Source organism: Colossoma macropomum, unplaced genomic scaffold (assembly GCF_904425465.1).
Source record: "Colossoma macropomum unplaced genomic scaffold, Colossoma_macropomum, whole genome shotgun sequence".
NCBI lineage: Eukaryota > Metazoa > Chordata > Actinopteri > Characiformes > Serrasalmidae > Colossoma > Colossoma macropomum.
In genome coordinates, this window is record NW_023495932.1 from 495,258 (window position 1) to 519,237 (window position 23,980).

A 23,980-nucleotide genomic window follows, 5' to 3' on the forward strand; every position below is an offset into this window, starting at 1 on the left:
AATTTGGTGCCTGTAACACATTGAAAAAAAAATATAAACCTAAATTTATTTTTGTTATATGTGGAAATTTGATAAATGAATACATCATCCACATTAATTTGGTGATTGGTCCCTTTAAAAACAAAGTTTAAAAAAATGGGGAAGCAAATTGACTAATTTTGTCTTAGGTATTCAGCTCAAACTGATAGATTTTTTTCTATCATAAACTGCTTTACTGCATCTGCCCTCTTCCTGTTCCTCTTGTCATTTGAGGGTGTGATGGTCTTATTTCTTTTCTGTTTTTTCAGAAGGACATTTCACTCTTTGAGAGTAACACTGTAAGGAGCAGCTCTAAGAGGTAAGAGGTACATTATGTGTAATTTGACACAGAGATAAATGAACTTAGAAAGTAATGTTTATCGTTTGCAGTTCTTGTTATTGTTTTGATATTATTGTGCTCGGGAACATGTTACAAGCTACTAAGGAATTATTAAAGGATTTTTTTCATTTGGACTTGTGTATAAGTAGTTATTTGGGCTGGTAGCTATTGCACGCTAGCAGAGAGAGGGGGCACAACCTAACATTTTGCTTTTTGCGAACTACTTTTAAAAAATATTTGAGCAGGATTAATAATTTAATACAAGCTACATGCTTCTCTCTGCTACAGATACAAATTAAAAGTAGTTTCAAGCACCAGCAGTCTGTAAACAACTCAACCAAAAAGCCACATGAGTGCAAATGTTACAGCCTACCCCACAGGTAGGTACTGTAACAGACTGAGGGGCTCACATTAACAGGTGCTAGAAAAGCCAGTTAATTGGAGCAAACACTATTAATTCAATACTATTTCATGTTGTTTGCCTATCCAAGTGGTCATTGGACAGAAAACACCCTGGACAGGCTGCCACACATTCACACTCAGGGGCAATTTAGCATGTCCAATTAGCCTGACTGCATGTCTTTGGACTGTGGGAGGAAACCAGAGCACCACGCAGACACGGGGAGAACATGCAAACTCCACACAGAAAAGACCCTGGTCGCCTGGCCGGGAATCAAACCCAGGCCCTTCTTGCTGTGAGGCGACAGCGCTGCCCAAAAGCATGTTCTACCTTAATCTGTTTAACAATATAAAATAGCCAATTAGCATATTTCCCCCCATTAGGTCATTCCCTCCACTCTCCTGTATTATTTTTAAATTGTGACCACACCAGTATTTTACATTAGCTAGAATCTAAGTATAAAGAAGCATTTCACAAGCACAGACCATGCCTGAAACAGCAAAGCAGAAGAGTTGTATCATCAAGATGTTTTTGGCATCAAGATGTTTTTGGCAAATGTAGGTTGAGCCTTTGTGTTTTTTTTGGTCAGCAGTGGTTGTTAAGTGTGTACATTGACATTAACAGAGGCAAATGAGGCCTGCAGTTCTTTAGATGTTCACCTGGGTTCTTTTGTGACCTCCTGGATGAGTGGTCAATGCGCTCTTGATGAAATTTTGGTAGGCTGGCCAGTCCTGGGGAGGTTCACCACTGTTCCAAGCTTTCTCCATTTGTGAACAATAGCTCTCACTGTGGTTCACTGGAGTCCCAGAGCCTTAGAAATGGCTTTGTGACCCTTTACAGATTGGTAAATTTCAGTGACTTTGTTTCACGTCTGTATTATAATCTCTTTAGAATGTGGCATCATGTGCTGCTTTTTGAGACCTTCTAGCTGCTTCACATTGCAAGACAGGTTCTATTTAAGTGATGTTTAGATTCAACAGGTCCGGCAGTAATCATGTCTTGGTGTGGCTAATAAAATTCAACCCAATGGTCAACTGAATTGGGTTAACCGGTTGATTTAGTAGCTAAGGGGGCAACTTCAACTGGTAGGGCTGAACATTCATTCCTTCAATAAATGAAATCATCATTTTATCTTTGTCTAATTTTAAAAGTAGTCTGATGATCTGAACCATTCAAGTGTGGCAAACATGCAAAATATAAAAGAAATTGGAAAGGGGCAAATACTTTTTTACAGCACTGTACATGTTTCTAACGGATGGTGACTTGTTACGTTGTTCTTTTATTGATGACTTTAACACTTCTTGTTTTCGGCGCACATAGGTGGTGAATTGTGTTTAGTGCCATAGCCGCCTCTGCTCTCTGCAGTCAGCCCATCATTTCTGTAAGTAGTCCAAAGACCCTGACACAGTCTTTGTAATGTTAAACAGATTATTGCTGCCAAATGAATCATTTCTAACCTACTATTCCTATTACAGGACAAAGAACTCAAAAACTAATTCAAGTGAGTAAGACAATGGCATATACTCCCAGCTATGATTATAGTTATCATCAGACTGATGTTGCCCATGAATTTGCTTATGTTCAGCCTGATTTTGACTATAATCATGCTAAAGCAGAACATTTGCTTGGTGCGATCAGACTCGGCTTCTTCTTCATTGCTGGCGAGTGTGTTGGTCTTCCAGCTCTAGTTTGGGCTCTGCGTGCTCTGTATCGTCATCATAAGAGTGGAGGCCGAATCTCAGTCTTCATCATCATGCTTCTTCTCAACGACTTGCTGGAGCTGCTTCTGAGTCTATACATAGCTGCGACACTGCTGATAGGTCAAAGCTGCTCCACAGAATGTCAGCCATTGTTCGCATTATGGTTTGGATCAAATCTCTTTGGGCTTCACTTTCATCAAGTGGTGGCTCTGGAAGGCGCTCTCTGTTTGAGAAAGCCACTCTGCTCTACTTGTGTCGTCTATCCTTCTTGTTCTATTATAATCTCCATCACTGCTTTCATTTCTTTCTACTTTGGCGCATATTTCTTTTCAACTATTGCTATGGCCTTAGGTCTTCCATTTATTTTAGTTATAACACTGACATCATGTATAGTCACTTGTAGAGCTTCACCCCATACTGACAACATCCCTTTCAGTTTTACAGTGTTGGCCATTAGCAGTTTCACAATGGTTCTGTATATATTTATCATCATGAATTGGTTTTTCTTGCATTATTCGGCACTGTGGTTAGAGGTTTCTCTGGTGAATTTGAGAGTGATCTTGGACCCACCGCTCTGTGTGTTGGTCTGCAGAAGGATTCTCATGGTCTCAACACCCCAAACACAAACAGATCTCAAACAGGTCTGACATGAACAGCTTTACTCCAGCATCCACAACAGAATCTTGTGAAGTGTTTCTCTAAATTTCTCTGTACTTATTTTGCTGTTTAATGTGTTAATTGCTTTTGCTGTATTAACCTTTTATGCCATTCTCCTATTGTTGTTTGTTTTTGACCTTTTCTTTCTATCGTAATCCATTTTTGGGAATCATCAGTCATTTGTAGCATTCTAAAACTGTCTTTGCTGAACGAGCTGTTACAAAAGATTTTTTACTGTGTATTATAAGATTTTGATATTATTTGATGCCGTATTGTTTTGTTCTCCAATAAACTACCAATTGCTGTTGCTGTACTTGTTGACATGCAAAGAAGCTGATATAGGTTTTTGGCCTTGTCCCTTGCATACAGAGGTTTTTCCAGATTCTCTGAATCTTTTAATGATATTATGTACTGTAGATGATAATAGTTTTTTGCTATTTTACGTTGAGAAACATTATTCTTGAATTGTTGCACTATTTGCTCGTACAGTTCACAGGGTGGTGAACCCCTCCTCATCTTTACTTCTGAAAGACTCAGCCACTTTGGGATGCTCTTTATTACCCAATCGTGTTACTGACCTGTTGCCAATAATTAGCCGTCAGATGTTCCACCAAGTGTTTTTTTAGCATTACACAACTTTACCATTCCTTTGTTGTCCCTGTCCCAACTGTTTTGAAACGTGTTGCTGACATTCAATTCAAAATGAGCAAATATTTTTTTCAAAAAACAATAAAATTTCTCAGTTTCAACATTTGATATGTTGTCTTTGTGCTATTTTCAATTAAAAATAGGGTTTCAATGATTTGCACATCATTGCATTCTGTTTTTATTTACATTTTTCGCAGCATCCCAACTTTTTTGGAAATGGGATTGTATAAAATAGTTCTAATGTGAAGCTATTACTTTACAACTTTAGAGGTTTCTGCTATTTTGTAGAAAAAATACTGCAGTTTAGAGGTGTCCAGAATGATGAACAGAGCTGTAGATGATTCTATGACTGAGAAAGCTGTATAACATGGAGAATGACGTTATAATAAAATAAATATCTCACATTCCTCATATTGGAAAAAGTGGTGATCAAATCTGGAGGCAGAATACATATCAAGCAATTACTGTAAATGGATAAAATACTAGATAACTTTATTATTTATTGTTTCTGATGTTTCCAAAACTTAAAATATTGAGGGAAAAAAGTCTTAAAATGCCTTCAGGTGTCTAGATAATATTCAATAATTATTCCTCTATTTGTTTCATTAACTGTTTTCTATTTATTTTATTGGGGCGGCATGGTGGCGCAGTGGGTAGCGCTGTTGCCTCACAGCGAGAATGGCCTGGGTTCGATTCCCGGTCGGGCGACCAGGGTCATTTCTGTGTGGAGTTTGCCTGTTCTCCCCATGTCTGCGTGGGTTTCCTCCCACAGTCCAAAAACATGCAGTCAGGCCAATTGGAAATGGTAAACTGCCCCTAGGTGTGAATGTGTATGTATGTCTGTCTGCCTGCCCTGCGATGGACTGGCTACCTGTCCAGGGTGTATCTTTTATGTCAGCATTGAAGATAAAGCTATTTCTACACCGCAGCTTTTACAGAGTAACCTGTAACTAGAAGCAGCATGTTCAATATGTGAAGACTTCTACTGACCTGTTCTGTTTAAACTGTTTTACAAGTAGTGCACTTGAATTCTGTATTAATCAACCAAACCAACCACACACATTGAATATAAGGCTGTACAAATAACAATAATAATAAAGTAATAAACCTGTGCAGTATTGGACATGGTAAACTGCATTCCCTGGAGCTCTTTCTGCCTCGAAATCCTCACTGTTCCATCACCCCACCAGACCATAGATACTAAACTGACAAGGACACACAGTGTCACTGACTCGAAGCACCAAAAGCTATTGGAGTGCTAAAAGCACCTGCAGCATACGAAGACTGTGATATGATCACAATTACAACAACGGTAAACAGTATTTGGAAACCTCATCTAATCTAAACATTAAAAAAGTAATAAAAATATAACAGCATTATTATCATTGGGTTTTATACCAAGAGATACACTATATGGACAAAAGAACTGGGACACACCTCTTAATCATTGAATTCAGGTGTTTCATTCAGACCTATAGCCACAGGTGTATAAAATCAAGCACCTAGCAATGCAGTCTGCCTTTACACACATTAGAGAAAGAATGGGTCATTCAGAGCTCACTGAATTTGAGCATGGTACTGTAATAGGACGCCACCGTTATAACAAGTCAGTTTGTGAAATTTCCTCCCTCTTAGATATTCCACGATCAACCGTGTGATTATTGAAAAGTGGAAGCGTTTACAAACCACAACAACACAGCCATGAAGTGTCAGACCACGTAAAGTTACAGAGCCGGTCACAGAGTGCTGAGGGGCATAGAGTATAAAAGTCACCAATGCTCTGCTGACTCAGTAACTGTTCAAACCTCCTCTGGCATCAACATCAGCACAAAAATGGATTCATTCTGGATGAATGGGCAAAAATTCCACAGACACACTCCACAATCTTGTAGAAAGCTTCCCAGAAGAGTGGAAAGTGGCTGCAAAGGAGGGATCAACTCCATATTAATGCCTATGGATTTAGAATGGGATGTCATAAAAGCTCCTGTAGACATAATGTGTAGGTGTCCCAATACTTTTGTCTATATAGTGTATTAAAACTGGTGACTGTCTAGTCCCTACATTACATAGACTAACTACGAGAGGCGAGTGGGCTTAAACTTGTAGCTCCACTTCTCTCCAGCTGGAGATTGAAGCCAAGGGGGCAGCAGACGATCAAAGCAGTGACGGATTGTCCAGTAGGTTTTATTCCCCAGATTAACTTATTAGACAACCACTCTGCACCCACACTTACTGGCCACTTCAACTACACCTGCCTCTATGATATAGATGTACAATCACATTTTGAAATCCATCTGTACATCACACATAATTTGTCAGCCACCTTTTACTGCATTCATCACTGGTCAGTTTCTGACCACAGGACTGCTGCTGACCAGATATTATTTGATTGGGGGACCATTAGCACTGTGATGGCATGGTAGCATGTGTGGTCGCGGTACAAATGTATCAGATGATGAAGCGGTGTTGTCTGAGTTTTTACACACGTCAGTGTCACTGCTTAGGTTGGTCTGCCACCCAAACATCCAGTCAAGAGCAGCTCTGTGACCAGAAACTGACCACTGTTGCAGATCTAAAACAGACATGTCAAACTGGGGTACTCGTGGCCAAAGTGCTGCAGACATTAGCGTTTACACCCGTATAACGCTCTGAATCCAGTTTATGAAGGTCTTGCTAATTAGCTGATGAGCAGAATCAGGTGTGTTTAATGAGGCAGTGTGCTGAAGCCTGCAGTGTTGTGGCCCTGGACTGGCCAATAACTGTACATCAGCAATATGTGTATGCGTGTGTGTGTGTGTGTGTGTGTGTGTGTATGTATATATATATATATATATATATATATATATATATACACATATATATATACACATACACACACACACACACACACACACACACACACACACACATCACTGCTATCAGAACAAAACTGTATCTCTAAAATGGTCTCTACTTTTAATGTAAGTCAATGGAACCAGACTTTTTCCAAGTCATTTTGCGCCGTTTCGTTTGGTCCAAAAAACTGAAAAACAACAAACTTAAGGTTTTGTCCCGACAGCAGCGATATGTTCATGTATGAAATGAATGACAGCTATATGTTGAGAAAAAGTAGATTTGTTATGATAAAGTTATGACTTTACATTTATAAAATGTAACAATATGACAGAATTTTCAAAAAGCATCATTAATTCATCAAATATTATATACAAGAATACACTCTTTTCTTGAATAAAATAGGCAAAAATGACAAAGTGCAAAAATACGGTGTGGAATGTGGTACAGTCTCAACATGGAATTGGTCTAAACCCTATTATACAGTGACTGAATGCTGAATAAAGCAGATGAAGTCAGGTAATGGCCTGGTTGGGTTCCTTTAGGATGAAAATTGGACAAGATGAAATTAAATGTAGTTTTAAGTTTGCATTATGTTGACTGCATTTAGTCACTTTTACATGCTGGAATGAAAAGAGTGATGTGTATTAGAAACTGGGGGAGGGGGGGGGGTGTTCACAAAGCAGGATTTCTCAGAAAACCCAACCCAACAAGCCTGATTAATGTTTTCACCCTAATCTCTATCTGCTGTATCTGTACTATCGATTACCACTGACAATAAGTGACACATTTCCTTATACTTCGAAGAGATAAATCTATGGACAGCTGCTTAAGCACCTGACCAGTGCAAATAAACAAGACAAAATGCTTGTTGCCAGTATGATACAGATGTGGCAGATAAAGATGCTGAAAAATGGACTACCTGGCTAACTAAGAAATACCACTTTGTGTTGCAACATTATGAGGTGAAAAAACATGGTCGGAGCTACTCAGCTCAGGACAACAGTGAGCAGGGTTACATTTGTGTCACTTATACAGGCTCAGTTCAGGACAGTGATAAAGACACATGTAGGCATCGCAAAGTAATCGTCGGACGGGCTCCTTGAGGGAGGCGGAGTCTAGACGGCTCAGCTCCTCCTGTGATAGGCTGAGGTAACGTCCCACCTCGGGACACGCTCTCACCTGCGGCACATTGAAGCCATTCTCTCCTCCTGTCAAAGTGTCATACAAAACCAAACAAACAATCAATAAGCAAATCAGTTTTATAGTAAACCCTTTAATATAAAAGGCATCATAACAGAAGCATAGTAAAAATTTGTATTAGTATTTCTCACTTGAAATAACTGGGAAACTTTACTGAAAGTTTTGACAATCGTCAACTTTTAATCAATATCATATTTGTGCTTGTAGGTAGGAGATATTCTATTATGATTTAAATTTGATGAGGGTAGGTACTCCGTATAGTGTCTGTGTTTACATGCAAAGATTTTTAGCAATCCAATTGAATACATTCCTATTATAAATTAAGACGGAGGTGTTTATGCTCACTCTACTCAACAATCTGATGGAAATCTGTTTACATGCGCACTACAAGTAATTAGATGCAAAATTACACGCATGCGTAGAGAACCACTCAGTGTAGACGTTACCATGACAACAAGCATCACGAGAGTCCAGTCAGAGTGAGATGAGCAGCAGTGAGCAGCGCTTGTGTTTTTAATTGACTCGTACAGAAAACGTACTTCACATGTCCTTATTACAGAAGGTGAGAGGAAGACGTCGTGTTCTGAGACACATAAGCTGGACGTCCGTCCCACCGCCGACCTTTAAAGATTAGAGAATAAACTTCGTCTCCTCTGCAGACCAGTTTTTGCTCCGCCATGTTGAATGTTATAAACTCTCGCTATGACGCGACGGACATGAGCAGAACGTACTTAAACTTTCCGTTTGGGAATGTAATCAGATACAGGGGTTTACATGGATATTATTCTCCTATTTAATAGATTATTTACAGGATTATCCACCTCACTCAATCAGATAGAAATTGTATTCCAAATGACCTCAATCAGACTAGCCTATTTTAACTGAGGTGTACACATGGATGCATTCTACTCCGAATGAGCTATTACTTGGATTATTAACAGATTATCAGGCTGCATGTAAACGTGGCTAATATTGTTTTGTGGAAAGAAAAAACGTTACATTTTTTGACACTGAAACAAACAAGAAAAAAGCGCACACTCAAACCTACCAGTGCAGAATGTAAACATAGGTCACTATGTAACTATCTAAATAATGATGTAATAACAATTAAACTGTATAACAAAATGACATTGATAACTCTTGAGGTGAAAGAGGTGAAACTCTTGTCCATGTGATCTAAAAAAAACGTGTCAATGACAAACTTGAATGAAACTGAAATTGTAATACACAGTAACTGTAGCTGGGGACAATTTTGCTTTTTAACACCCTGAATAAATGGATTTTAAAAATATGTTTTAGAGGCTTTAAACACTTCAGACGTCTGGTTCCTATCACCACCACTGCAAAAAATTCTGATTTGGTAAGTATCTCTAGAACAGAACATCTCACACCAAAACACTTTGAATGACTTTGTTTATATGATTTAATTATGCAGACTTTTTGAAAAAAATTGTGACATTCAGTTACCATAAACTAGTCAACAATCAGTTACGTACCCTTTCTGTCAGCCATACTATCGAAAAACAGCCAGTCAGTAAGGAGTGGTCCGTGCTTCACAAAGCTCACGTAGTGGCTGGTCTCAATGCACGTCACAGCAAAGAGAGACAGCTGCTGACGAGTGCCGTGCACTGGCCCCTCCCATGTGCCCTTGGGTATTCTGACCTTCAGCGGTTTGTGTGTCTGACGCTTCTTATGGGCGTGAACCTGGTAGAGAGATGAAATAAAAGATGCAACTAACTAACCAAATAACAAACATTCAAATATTTATTTTGGTGGGAAAAGCAGGACAAACAAACATTTCTCAAAAAAGTGTGCAGCCTATACCTGTGCATTGCAGGTGTTGCAGTACTGTTTTAACTGGCCAGGTGTGATGTCCAGATCCTCATAACACTGCAGGCACTCCCACTCTGCCACTGTCTGACATATACTACACTGTCTGAGTGCTAGAGAGAAAATAAAAGAGAATTTTTTTCAATATGTAGGAAGCATGCTTATGTTTTGTGTTGTCTTAACAGTAACAATGCATTTCAACAAGAGAAAATAAAGTGCCCATACAGTACTTAAAACACTGTCTGGCTTGGATACAGAGGACTGTTATCCATACATAATTTATTAATAATTTATTTTGTATATTTATTAATACTGTTATTCAGTACAGTGATGAGTGATATACAATGTATTCTCACTCTCGTCCAGTAGGTCAGTGATGTCGAGTGTGAGGGAAGGCAGAATCGCGTCAAACATCTTAAACTCTTTACCAAAGCGTGGCATGAGGAGTGGCAGACAGGATGGAGCCTGCAGGACAAAATGGGAAAAAACATCATCATTCAGTAAGCATCTGGTCTGAGACTATGATATGAACTATAGAGTTTTGTAGGGGTGGAAAGATGCACATATGTTCAGGTTTGACATGATATTTGATTCTGTGGTCAAAATTATACACATTTTCATACATTCTTAAATTTGTGTTAAAATGTCTAGATTTCAAGCTAATCACTGCTGATTTTTAAAAAAAAATATTTCCTTTTTTGGCACATTTTTATTAATTAATTTATTTTTAACCCAAAGCTATATGTGCTAAATGAACAACAAAAAAAAAACACTAGCACATTCCCAGCATCTTATCAGTTGCAGAACAAATAACGTTATTTCCTCTTTTACAGGCCAAACTGGCATGTTAATGCTCCCATATCCTACATTAGCTTTTCAACATTTTTGAGGTTTAATGTACCACCAGGATTCATTTGAACATCACTATTTTGTATCCTTTTTTATGTCTTAGAATTAAGCAAGCTGTTTTAATTACTGTGCCTTTAAGAGTGGTATATGTAAGTGACCTCGATTCTGACTGTCTGTACTTTATCGTGCCTAATTCAAAAAGCAGTCCTGGTTGAAACACTCCTTATAACTTCAGTGTGAAAGGGGCTGAGTTTTCCAAGATATGGGCCATTTAAATTTGTACATGAATAATCAGTTGCCTATTTAAAAACACAAATTAAATAAAGTGCTACAGTTTTATGCAAAATGCTAAGTACAATAAGGTATATATATATATACTTACTACACACCATCACACTTTGGTACAGGCATAACAGAGGAATTCAAATAAAACCAGAGAGGCCAAAATCAAAAATAATAAACTGGCTCCTGATCTGGAACTGCTGATTCTGATCTTAGTTGATTCCAATGGAGTAGCCCTAATTTTGATTGATGATTTTTTTAATTGAGTAATTAACTTTAATTAAACATAATTTATTCTAACACCCCAAAATTGATGCAACTAAACTGCCACCATGAAATTCCATTTTTTTTGCACCCCTACTTTCAAAGCTTCCATGCAGTTCTGTGCATGGGACAAGTCCTTATTTATTTTTATGGGTTTCCTCTATTACTTTAATTTTTGTGATGTTTTACTATGAACTGGCAAAGAAAGAATGCTGGTGGTCTTTCTTTTGAGAAAATTTTCAAATGACTTTTCTCTATAATTTTCTTCAGTTAATTTTGAGTTGGGTGGGACTAAATTTGACGCAGTTGATTTCAGTTCTGCCAAAGTACCAATCAGAGGTAGCAATATGTATAAGTCAGCTACCTGCGTTCCTATTCCTTATATAACGTCACTGCTCTCCCGCTTCTGTCTCCTACTATAAGCGATTAACTTACGAGAGCGCAATAGCTAGCGGCCCACTTGAACTGTAGGAATAAAACGTTACCTTGGTGTTACATTAGCCTATTAATTCAATTATTTTATAGATTTTTGGAACATAACACCAGCACATTTTCACAAAACATATCTTTACTATTAAAATAAAATTTGAAACATTTGAAACCATTGGGTGGTTTTAAACTTTATGTGAATTGGAAAACATAACACATTTTCTTTCTGTATTTTGATATATTGCTCAGTGAACCATGGTATCACGGAGGGTCTCTAAACTAGCTGAGCATATTACTCAGTGATAGGTGGGGGTGGTGGGAGTAGCAGGTGAAGAAAGATTGAGAAGATTTTTTCGAGGCAGGCAAAATCATTCCATCAAAATGTAAAAGTACAGAAAATTTTTGTCTTTTTATTTTAAATTATATATTGTCACTAGGGACATGAATTAACTAGGTAAAAAGGCTGATTTCCAGTTCATTTTAATCTGAGTGAGGGTTGCCATTACCTCAGAGAATTTAAGGCCAGAATGCATGAAGGAGGACTCCAGCAATGTCTGCACGCTGGCAACCCTCATGAGTCCAGCAGGGGGCGAGGAGAGAGGGATGGGTGAAAGGGAGGGAGTGAAGGAGGGAAAGAGAGGAGAGTGCATGGGGGAGGATAGAGAGGGGGAGACGGAGGGAGGGAAGAGTTGGTAGATGTGGCACTCCTGTGGCTCCTGGCTCATTGACCTGGAGAAGAAAAAGGAGCAGGAGTACTGAGATGACTGATGAATGGTCAAAACTATAGAATAACGATGAAGGAAGGGAGATAACAAGAGAAAGATCTGACAGATAAAAGGGGAGAGAAAGAAAGAGATGAATAACAGGGTTGTACCTGATCTTCAGAAGTGGTTCTACCCGGAGGAGCTGGAAAAGCTTGTTGAGAAATTCCTCAGGGTCTAAAAACACACACATATAAGATAAACACACATAAAGAATCCTGTCTGTCTCGCCACAGGCAGTAAAGAATGTTTTTCATTTCCTTTGTGTCTAACTCTACCTTTCTCTTCATTAGTAAAGCCTGCATCTGTAGTCTCAGCTTCCAGAAGCTTCCGCAGAGCCATGGTCTTACTGGCACACACGTATCCATACCTAAATATAAACAAAACGGGTAAATCTGTCGCACATCTCTGTTTTTCAGACAAGGTTATTGATCATTTAAGATTTGCTTAATACTTGTGAAAACAATAGCCTTGTGCCCAGAAGATTGTGCAAAATGACCGATTTGGGTCTTCAATATTTACCATGACACAGAGGCTCTAGAAAGTGAATAAGAAAAAACATAAAGCTAGATTTGCAAAAGAAAGTAAGGAAATAAAGAAGGAAGAGAAAAAAAAAGAAAAAAAAGAGAAAAATGAAAGAAAGAAAAAAAATATATAAAAGCGCAAAATAAAAGCCAATAAATATTGTTTATTTATTAAATATTTTATATAAAAAAATATAAAATAAATATTTAAATATCTCTGAAACTAATAAAGAAACAAGCAAGTTTTTAACACCATCTATTGGGTATGACAACATCTTGTCCTAAAAATGATTAAGCCAACATTTTCAGCATTTTGCATGAAATGGCCCAACATTAACAAACACAATCATACATACAAAGCTTTAAATACTGTATCAGAAAAAAGAGCCATATTCCTACATGTACATCACAGCTCAAAGATAAAAGACACAAACCTGCGTAAAGGGTTGACGATTTCACAGCGCAGCAATTCCTGAGCATCTTTACTGCGATGACCGTCCTCATTGGAGGGAAAAAACAAAACCCAATCAACTGAACTACAGCATGAGAAAAGACTGAAAGAGACAAACAGGCAGATAAAAAGAGACTTTTACTATATATATATATATATATATATATATATAAATTCTTGGTCACTAAGACTATATGTAAATAATCTGCTAAAAGGTAAAGATACATAGTCCATGTGAAGGCAGAGAAGCAGGCATTTACATATTATCACCTAAAGAGTGAAGCATCCAGGTAGCAGGAGTTGAGATGACCCTGGATGCCTTTCTTAAAGCCTTCATACAACCGCCGAGCCTCCTGCCCCAGGACTGGTGGAGTGTTCTCCTCAACGCGCTTACTGCCCCACTCCGCAAATGCTGAAATTGAGACACACATGCACACAAAACATTTAACCCATCCGTGCAGTGAAACACCACATACACACACTAGGGGGCAGTGAGCACACTTACTCAGAATAAGGTGACGTCTTAAAGGTGCAGTGTGCAAGATTTAGTGGCATCTAGTGATGAGGTTGCAGATTGCAACCAAATGAACACCCCTGCCTCACCCCTCCCTTTCCAAGCATGTGGTAGGACCTACAAGCCACCAAGTTTTCTGTCACCGCTTGTCCCAATTTCATTTTGCTTCTTCATGTTTTTACTTCTTTTACAAATGACAATTCATTCTCCCTTGCTTTTTTTTGTGCTAAATAAAAAGTCTGATCCTCCACTTGACAAAATTTGGGTTCTCAAACTTTGCACAACGCAAAATGGCTAGCCAGCAGCAGCAACCACTGATTCTTCTTCCAACCGGACCTACAGCACCACCAAATTCAGGCTGCCGCTACAATGTAAAAACATGATGTAAAATGTAAAAATCACTCTCTAGAGCCAGTGTTTGGTTTGTATGTTTCGGGCTACTTTAGAAACATGGCTGTGAAACATGATTTTCCTCTGTTGGCAGAGGATCTGCTTTCTATCTAGATATAAAGGGCTCATTCTAAGCTAACCAAAACACAACGATTCGTCGATACAGGTGATTATACTCTAATGAAAAATGGTTTTGAATACTATATTCAATTTCTGCTAATAGATCCCCCCACATCTGCACCTTTCAAGAAGTTAAGATTCTTGTATGTTACTGTTGGATGTACATACAAGGCATGTGGGCATGGACGATTCAACAATGGGTAAACAGACAGAGAGATAAACAACCTGACAGCTCAGTTGTGTGTGCTAGGTTAGCTTTCGCTTGGCAGTTAGTTTTCGTCCACTAAATTTCTCAAACTGAGAGAGATAGCGAGTTCTTTCCCAAAGATTAGGACCACCCAGTTTACACTGAAAGGTGTAGAATTTTGGCAAAATACATTGCTCATTTATTGGACAATAAAAAAAGTTGTTCATAGGTCACAAGTTGTACATGTATATTGTGTGCCCTCAAGAGCAATATTAAACTGATTAGAAAGAAAACACTGATTTAGGTTCCTTGTGACACCGTTTGAGCTCAGTTTTAGAGAAGATAAGTGTTTTTAGTTGTTGTTCTTAGGAGATACTTGATTGTGATTTCTCCAATTTACCATAGACAGCCTGAACTGAAACAGGATTGTTATTCCTGAGGTCATTCAGAAGGTCATTCCCTCTGCACTTATTAGTGTCAGACTATAAAAACTGCACACACTGCAGATTGCATGCTGGATTAAAATCACAAACGTCATGAGTAATCACTTAAATTACAGAAGCTCCCCAAGTAAAAACTATACTCCAGCAGGGTTTCATGCATAAAACTAAACAAAATGCACTGCAATCAGTAAAAGTTGGAACACACTCACTATCCCTACCACACACTCACCAATCGAATTGCAGCGCTCCACCTGATTGATAGGCATCTCGGGGGCGGGGAATCTGGAGTCCCGTCTACAGTTCCGCAGTTTAACAAACAACCCCTTATGAGGAGGGCAACGAAAGTGGCGTTCGCCAAGGTAACTGCCATCAGTGGCAGCACTCAACTCTTGATCCTGAAACAGTCCCCATACAAATGTATGTAAAACATAATGTATTACAAATCTCATCAACTATAAATCAATTAGCCCTACTAGATAGATGACTTATCCATTGAAAGAATTAGATAAATCTAAATCAAACTTCATCACTACGGAAAGGTAGCAAGTTCTTTCTTTGTGATCTGCTAGTTTTTCAAGACAGCTTTTATACAGAGTAATCCATACCAGTTCTATTCCAGCCACTGGTTCTGAAATGCCAGGGATCTGACCAATCCATTGAATTACTCCAAAAATTGGTGGCTCATTCATCTCCACCATCGAGCCGACCTCTAACCATGTTTTAGGCTCCGTCTTCTCCTCAGGAACTGGTGGAGAGGGTGGATTGTGAAAACCATTTGAAGAATATGATTGGTCAGTGGGTGGTGAAAGAGGCAGGGCTTGTGGCTTAGGGGGCGGAACTGAAGGTGGTTTAAGAGCAGATTTAGGGACGGGAAGAGGAGGAGGCTTTAAAACGACTTTTGGAGCTGGTGATGGTGAAGAAGAAGGAGGCTGTAGGGCAGATTTAGCCATGGCTAGCATGGCAGGCTGTATCAGTGGTCTTGAGTTGGGATTTGCAGGTGCTGTAGGCTGCGGTGGGTGCTTGTTATGGGTGGGTGAAGAAGGCTGAAGGGCAGATTTAGAGGAAGGAAATGGAGGAAGCGCTGGAGGGCTTTTGGGAGTAGATCCAAGCGGAGGTGTGCGCTCTGATCTCGTTTCTAGAGATAGGAAAGGAATGTTACATTGTGCTGAACTTATAAACGTCCATTTTCAACAGGTATTTGCATAAAACTACTCGCTATGCCCCTATTCTTCAATATGAACTACTACATAGCATCCAGCAGTCTGTCTGAGCTCAGGGAACATCACCTGCAGTCACTTTGGAGATGGGCAGAAGATAGCCATATTCAGGAGAAGGGATGGAACACAGCTTGTAGTTTTTATAGAAGCCATTCCAGTTTCCTACCGGACTGTCCTACAGAAACACACAGGCAAAAAATAAAAACGACAACAGTGATATCCTTAGAATAGAAAATAGCTCCCCCACCTCTCCACTTATGCCCTTGAACTCTAGGCTTGTTACCGAGTTATTAATCTTAAAATGTATTACTCAGTGCCTACTATAAATTATTCAGTAACTTCTATGCAACTAATGAAGTTAGGTAGTTATGAGAGCAAGGAATTGAAGTGTCCTGTTGGATTTAAAGGGCCCATATCATGAAAAAACAAATTTTGCACTTTTCTGAAATCAAAGAAATTGTTGTTGCATACGTACACAATCAAAGGATCTCTGTCCTACACCTTTCCTGTATTTAATATTTTCCCCTCTTCATCTAATTGGAATTAACCAGGCTATTTTTGTTACTGTGCCTTTAAGATTATATATGTTAATGACCTTGGTTCTGATTGGCTGTTCTACCTTGTATCTCAATCCAAAAGCAATCCTGGCCAAAACATTTCAGACATAAATGGGCAAGGCTAAACTGCTGTAGGCCAGACAAGCAGATATGTAAATGTATTGGTTTTAATGACATCACAAAAAACAATAAATTCAAAACTAGCTGTTTTTAGAGCCTTGTTTATGTATTTTAAATTGTATGGACTGGGGAATGGTTTAAGACACTTTAACAGTGTCTACAAACTACATCAAACTAACAAGGAAAAATCAATTTCCCATAGGCGCCTTCAAAAGAGTTCTGTTTAATATATGTTTTCTCCTTTTTTTCACTGACACTGAAACATTAATAACCTAACAGGCGTTTTCACTGGAAATTCTGATGCAAAAATGAATTACGACTCTTTTGGTACATAAATCCACACAAATGTGAAAAGTGGACTTCAGGGAAAAATAGAAAATGCAAGAAAAAGTTAGGATATAAAAGACTTCACACTACTTTCTTTGTATTCATTTACTAGACAAGAACTGTACATTAGTTTACTAGTATAATATGTGGTTTTCTGTAGTGTTCTACTCATCACTTGTACTGTGCTATGCTATTACAGTTTACACATAATTTGCAATGTTAATCGACCCTGGCATGTTCCCCTTTGCATTATTCACAAGTTTATACAATATACAGCTTGTCTCATACGGTCTTACGCTGCATGTTTGTGCCCTGTATTTATATACTGTCTGTATTGTCTTATTTAACTGCACTATGTATTTAGTCTGTCTTGGTCACTAGTGTGGTCCTGTAAACACAAGCTCTGTCTTGTTTTTTGCACTGCGTCACCGAAGAAATACTGTTTCGTTCTTCAATGTGTTGTTAACGTTGTAATAATAATAAGCTTATAAATAATGTTTTTTAGTATTTTATGGGTATCATCTTTACTTCCAGAATACTAAACAGCTGCATGTACCATACTAAAGATTTACACCAACTATAGACAGCCTCTAAACAGCAACCAGTGTATAGTAATTGCACAAACTGTAGTATTTGACTTAATGTCAGCCAATTGTTCCATTAGCTTGTTTCATTTTCATTTTCATTTAATTTTCAATTAGCTTCATTTATTTTTTACCAAGAGTTTGCTTCTTTCTCTCTTGTTTATTCCTTGTTTATTTTTGCAAATGTTGAATTCATGAAAATAACATTTCCAGACTTAATTTTTTTTAATTACATTACTGTTTTGATGGTGCTTTTTCCACCATTCTGGCTTATGTGCAAACTTCAGAAAAACTAAATACTGTGAAACATATTATTTATGTTATCTTGTGATGTTTTCTTTGCTATCTCGACCTTAGTTCCACTGTATACAGCACTACAGCAACGTTTCATTCATTTAGTTTCAAAACAGCCGTCAAGCTATTCATTCTTTAATCTCAGGGGGGAAAAAGGATAAAAAAAACATTTACCAGAAGAATACACAACTAAATATAATATATAGTTTGTCAGTATTTAGTGTGTTCACTCTCTGCCTTCATTACAGCTTCTATTCTTTTCAGGAGACTCACTTTCAGTTTTTCAAAGACTGTGTTCTAAAGCAAGTTTTCTACTTTTTGGTCTATGTTCTATTCTCAATAATAGCCTTTGGACAGCTTCACAGCTTCAGACCCATAGCACTGAGTTTCGTCACAGCAGAAGGATGGGCAGAAACAACTATAGACGTTCAGATCTGAAGCAAGAGTGGAGCTTAATTTTCTCCTCTCTCTCAAAAATGAAAGCTCTAAGAACTGTTTATCTGATGGGGACAGCTTTGGTGGTCTACCAGGTATTGTCACAGAGTCTTATTTTCTTTATATCTTAATTTTTTAACCTTCTGGTCTTAAGATTGGAACCATGGAAGAGTTAAAGTGGCAGACAGGTGGACAAAAATAAAGAGTGCAGAAATAGTGACACTAAATATACCTGGATTTAATACTACACTTAGGGTAACTTTCTGTTAAATATGTTTTCTTGTGCTTATTTTCTGACATTAAAAAAAATGAAAAACATGTACTTAATGGCCAGTCTGAATGTAAATTAAATAAATGAAAAAGTGGTCTCTGAGTTTTGCACGGCTGTGTACTTAATGGATAAGATGGCAAAATTCCTTTGTACTCTTGAAGCTGACATTGACACTCACCAGTAAGAGTCCGACATGCAGTCCTAAGGACGTCCGGGTGGGCAGTGGGCCAAAGAACTGCACAGTGCCTGAGTGGAGTGTGCTGTCCTGGCTGAAACACACCCTCTGTCCTGTTTGCAGCGGAGGTGGAGAGGCAGGAGGTGGGGCTGATTCTGCAGTCCGTGACTGCAGGATGTTAACTGCATTGTGGTTGTAGCTAGAGCTCTGATTATTGCTGGAGTTGTGGTTTGAGTGGTTTGGTCTGTTAGCTTCACGCTCAAGCTCATGGTCCCCAGCGCTGCCACTTCGAGAGGAGCGGCGGAGGGTCAGCTCGCTGGCTGCCACGAAGAGGGCGCACTGCTCTGGACATGTGAAGAGCTGGTGTCCTTTGTAGCTTCCATTACTGTTGCCCTTACCTGCTGCCCAGCCCTGGAAGACATGCAGGAGAGAGAGTGTTAATGGTAATCGTTAATCAACTGGCTAAGGTTCATATTTCAAGATTTACATTTAAACCATGGCACAACCCTTTTGTAAAACTTGATAAAAAAATCAAATTGGTTGTTTTTTTATACCTGTTGCAGTGGTTTTTGATATGTGATTTCTGACACTGTATGATAGTTATCCTTAAAAAGTCATTACATGTGAACTATTCCATATTGATTGTTAGTTTTTATGTCTGAACTATTATTCTAGAAAATTGTTTTATGAGTAGATTTGTCCAAATTTTTCACCGCCTGCTTCCGTTATTTGTTAGCTACATTAGCCCTGTAGCTTCATTGTAAAATTAACAAAGCAAACTTGAGACATAAAACATGTCTTGGCTAACTGACAACATTTGGGGTAAGGAGAAAACTGTGTAAACTTGCTTTTTTGCCAAACTATCACTTTAACCAGACACAGATATAGTTAAAAAACAAACAGAAAAAAAAACCTGATGTGTTTGGAAAATGTACATGTCAAAAACTTTACACTGTATCTAGAATTTTACTTTCAGTTGGACTCCAAAGTACACAGCAGCACTTCCTCGGGTTAGTGGACCTCGATAACGAAGTTCAGCCTCTGCAAACTCTCCAGTCTGGCTCCAGCGCACCAACACTGGTGAACCCAGGGGTAAGGCAGCCAGTCGCAGTAGCCGGTAAGGTTTGGACAGCAGTTTGAAGCGTAGGTCTAGGTCACTGATAGGTTCCAACAGGCTGGCTAGGTCAGGGGGTACTTCATCTAGCAAATGTTTATCAAGCTTCACCATGCTGCCGTTGTCTATCACCTGCAAGAAGTGGAAATGTTGATATATCATTGGAAAACGATGGCCTTAATATTTCTATATAGGCAGAGATGGGTAGTGGCTAGCAGAGGCAGAGGGGGGCCTGGGGGGGGCCTAGACCCTAACAGTTGGAAGCTAGGCCCCTTGTAGCTACGCCCCCGTTTCCCCAAATTAGGCATAGGTAATAAAACTGGGAGGGGCAAAGGAGGAATAAGATGAACCGCTCCTTCATCCCAGAATGTATAAAAATTGATGTAATTCTTTGTGTGATTCAGTTACTTCTTGAGAACTAACTCAGATTAATGCTGTTTGTCTGTAATGACCTTAACAGGCGCTGGATGAACTAAGAAGTTCCACTGCAGTTCTATACGTCACTCAGTACATGAAGTCAACGTGAATCGGAAATCAGAACGCATCTTCCTTTGACACTGTGACTAATTTTCTAGTGAAACGTGGTATTAAGGAGGGTCTCTGACTTGATGGTAGATGGGAGTGGTGGGAGGAGGACAGGAAAACATTACTGATAAATATTATTTTCCCCCAACCACTAGTGCACAATATAAAAAGATGATTCACGCTTTATAAGACCAGTGACAAGAACTAACAAAGTGAAAATTTGATTTCAGGTTGAGTTTAAGTCGTTTTTTGACCTGTTACTACTGGTACTACTATGACTTGAGTCACTGTTTCACTGAAGTAACAATACTTTTACTGTAGTATGGGGTTTCCTAATATTGGGTGACCGAAAATTAGAGTGAGTGAAACAGAGAATGAGAGACAATGTGTGAGTGAATCAGTGCGAGAACTAGAACCCCTTACCTTTACCCACACGTAATCTCCTCTTCCACCACGTTCCCCTCCACCATCCTGCTCCTGGCACAGATGCCCCCTTTGGAGGCGAATGGTACCATCCAGATGGTCCTGCACCTTATGGTCGGATATGACCATGTACATTTTTGAGGGGCGCCGCCTCCGGTTTTGATGTGTGACACCGGACATGGTGAAGGGAGCACCTCACTGTTTGTGCAAAAAGAAGTTGCATGAGAACACTGTGATACGTGGAAAAAAAACAACACCATTAACATCTGAAACAAACGAAAATTAGCCAGGGACTTAAAGGGGAACTACACTGATTTTTTCGAAGTTTCTCCATAATGAAATGGTTACCATGCCAACATAGTCATTCAGAGTGCTTTGATGTGAAATTCTTCATTGTGGAGAAACTTGCCGAGTCAGAACAGTTCGCAGCGGTGGTGATAGGAACCAGATGTCTACCTCTAAAAGCTCCCTTACAGAAAGTTATAACATGAAATGGTTCTGAACACCCAGCCTGAGACACTGTTTGACAGTAGTTTTGTGACAAAGTTTTGGCTAAAAATATATTTCAATCAATTTAGCTATACTAATCCATTCATGGTGGAAAGATACATGCAGGATGTTCAAGGTAAAATAGTCCCCAAATATTATTATTATTTTTCATATTTACCACTACTTTACAGTCAACAACATGCATATAAAACTTAGAAGACATGTGGCTATAGGTTCATTGGTGGTTTTGGATAGCAAATAAAATGTTCTATATTTGTGTTGTAGGCACAGGGACCCCCGGTTCCTATCACCACCACTGTAAAGAAATCTCTACAATGTGACATCACACATCAAACCACCCTGAATGACTTCGTTTATATCCCAACCGTTGAATTTGAGGAAATTTTGAAAAATAGGTGGAACTCCCCTTTAAAGCACAGTAAGAAGGCCTTTACAGAACGCCAGCGGTGGAAATTCTCTTCATCTCCCTTTGAGGCAGGCTTGCCGCATATTGACCAGCTAGATTGGCGGTTAAAGTCATTTTAGCGAGCTAACAGAGGCTCCTGAACTACATTTCACAAACGCTCAAAAAAACTGACGATTTACAACCATTTACAACATGAAATCTCCACTTACCAGTGTTGACATCGCCGTCTTTTAAACTTTTTTGCTTTTTACCTCAGCACACAGGAAAAAAAAACAGGAAGCAAAATGATTGGCGCCGCCAAGAACCAATCAACAACGGGAATAAAGTTTCTCTAGCCAATCAGAAGCGCCGCGACGGCGGATGAAGGAGCGGGGCTTGTGTTGTGAGGGAAATTCCACAGTTGCGTTGCTGTAGTTGAGATGAGACGCAGCAACGCACGTAAACGCTGTACGTTAACAAACCATACCGAAAACAAGCTTTTACACATCCTTATGCTGAAATATCATTATCAAACAGGAAAGCAGCTCTTACACCAAATATCAGGCCTCTTGATTTTACTTGAATCAACTCCTGTTTGAGCTAATCTGTCTCCTCAGGATTAAAGGGCCCATACCCTGCCTCTGCCCCCCCCCCAGTCCACTTATGACGTTTGTGTGGTTTTATGCGTCAAAAATAGTTATGACCGTTTACAACCCCTTACTCATTCCTTGTAGTTAAACTACCTTTGTCTTTTAACTCTCTGTGAAGCACTTTGAGCCTCATTTATGTATGAAAGGTTTCATGCAAATAAATGTTGTTATTGTTGGTATTATTCTTAAGAATGAGTTAATATTTAAAAAAAAATCTGTTTTTACATATGTAATATCATATATATATGTTATTACATCTTATAGATGTTACAAATGTATCTATTATATATATTCTTCATTATATATATATAATATATAATATAATAATATATATATATATATATATATATATATATAATATGTATAAATAAATATAGAAAGATATTTTCATAATGATCAAGGTGACAAGAGGAAGAAGCTATAAATGTCTATTTTAAGAAAATGATGTTCACAGTGGTGATAAACACAAAAGGCCCTCTAGCGACAGCTTTAAAAAATGCACATTTTCAGAGGTGATGCATTGAGCTGCAAATTTTATGCAAATAAATGCTATTATTATTAGTATTATTATTAAGAAAATATCATCATCATCATCATCATCATCATCATCATCATTGTTAACCGCTTAGTCCAGATAGGATCGCGGTAGCAGTTGGGAGAGCAGAGAATCCCAGGTGACCCTGTCCCCCGCAACTTCCTCCAGCTCATTCCCGGGGACCCCAAGCTGCTCCCAGGCCAACTTGGAGATATAATCCCTCCAGCGGGTCCTAGGACGACCCCGGGGTCTTATTCCAGTAGGCCGTGCCTGGTACACCCCCACCGGGAGGCGTCCCGGGGGCATCCGGATCAGATGCCCGAACCACCTCAGCTGGCTCCTCTCAATGCGGAGGAGTAGCGGCTCTACTCCGAGCTCCTCCCGGATGGCCGAGCTCCTCACCCTATCAAATAGAGTGTAGCCCGCCACCCTGCGAAGAAAGCTCATTTCTGCCGCTTGTATTCGCGATCTCATTCTTTCGGTCATTACCCACAGCTCATGACCATAGGTGAGGGTCGGGATGTAGACCGATCGGTAGACAGCCTCTTCACCACTACAGTCCGGTACAGCGACCGCATTACTGCTGCCGCTTGTCCCAGCCTGCGGTCGATCTCACGATCCTTCTTCCCATCACTCGTGAACAAGACCCCGAGATACTTAAACTCCTCCACCTGGGGCAAGTCCTTTCCCCCTACCTGGAGTGGGCATACCATCCTTTTCCGGGCTAAGACCATGGACTCAGACTTTGAGGTGCTGATCCGCATACCAACCGCTTCACACTCAGCTGCAAACCGCTCCAGTGTGCGCTGGAGGCATCCATGTGATCCAGCCAAAAGAACAACATCATCTGCAAATAGCAGAGACGCCACCCTCCGGCCTCCACACATAATGCCCTCCTGACCCCGGCTACGCCTTGACACCCTGTCCATGAATATCACAAACAGGAGTGGAGACAGGGCACAACCCTGGCGGAGTCCAACGCTAACACTGAAGGAGTCCGACTTAATGGCGAGTAT

The 23,980-nt window shown here is 39.4% G+C and overlaps 1 protein-coding gene and 1 long non-coding RNA gene across 2 annotated transcripts; one reads left to right on the top strand and one right to left on the bottom strand.

Moving 5' to 3' along the window:
- The first annotated feature begins 257 nt into the window (after positions 1-257).
- On the top strand, positions 258-2,425 carry LOC118803605. Its single transcript, XR_005006882.1, has 3 exons — positions 258-337; positions 2,079-2,139; positions 2,234-2,425. It is a non-coding gene; the product is annotated as an uncharacterized LOC118803605 (long non-coding RNA).
- Positions 2,426-6,769: 4,344 nt separating this feature from the next.
- si:cabz01101003.1 (ubiquitin carboxyl-terminal hydrolase CYLD) lies at positions 6,770-22,421 on the bottom strand. Its single transcript, XM_036564089.1, has 16 exons — positions 22,010-22,421; positions 20,885-21,082; positions 19,793-20,068; positions 18,826-19,233; positions 16,129-16,234; positions 15,448-15,977; positions 15,072-15,237; positions 13,459-13,600; positions 13,172-13,291; positions 12,492-12,583; positions 12,327-12,390; positions 11,959-12,181; positions 9,985-10,093; positions 9,623-9,741; positions 9,295-9,502; positions 6,770-7,806 (listed from the first exon to the last, which is right to left on the bottom strand). Exons 2-16 carry the CDS (start codon positions 21,062-21,064, stop codon positions 7,622-7,624), a joined length of 2,928 nt encoding a protein of 975 aa, XP_036419982.1. The 5' UTR covers positions 21,065-21,082; positions 22,010-22,421; the 3' UTR covers positions 6,770-7,621.
- Positions 22,422-23,980: the final 1,559 nt, after the last annotated feature.

Coding starts and splice junctions, on each gene's coding strand:
- si:cabz01101003.1 (XM_036564089.1), bottom strand. CDS start 21,064: ATGTCCGGTGTCACACATCAAAACCGGAGGCGGCGCCCCTCAAAAATG. Junction 15,978..16,128: donor CATCTCCAAAGTGACTGCAG/GTGATGTTCCCT, acceptor TCCTATCTCTAG/AAACGAGATCAGAGCGCACA. Junction 10,094..11,958: donor CTGGCCTTAAATTCTCTGAG/GTAATGGCAACC, acceptor TTTGTCCTGCAG/GCTCCATCCTGTCTGCCACT.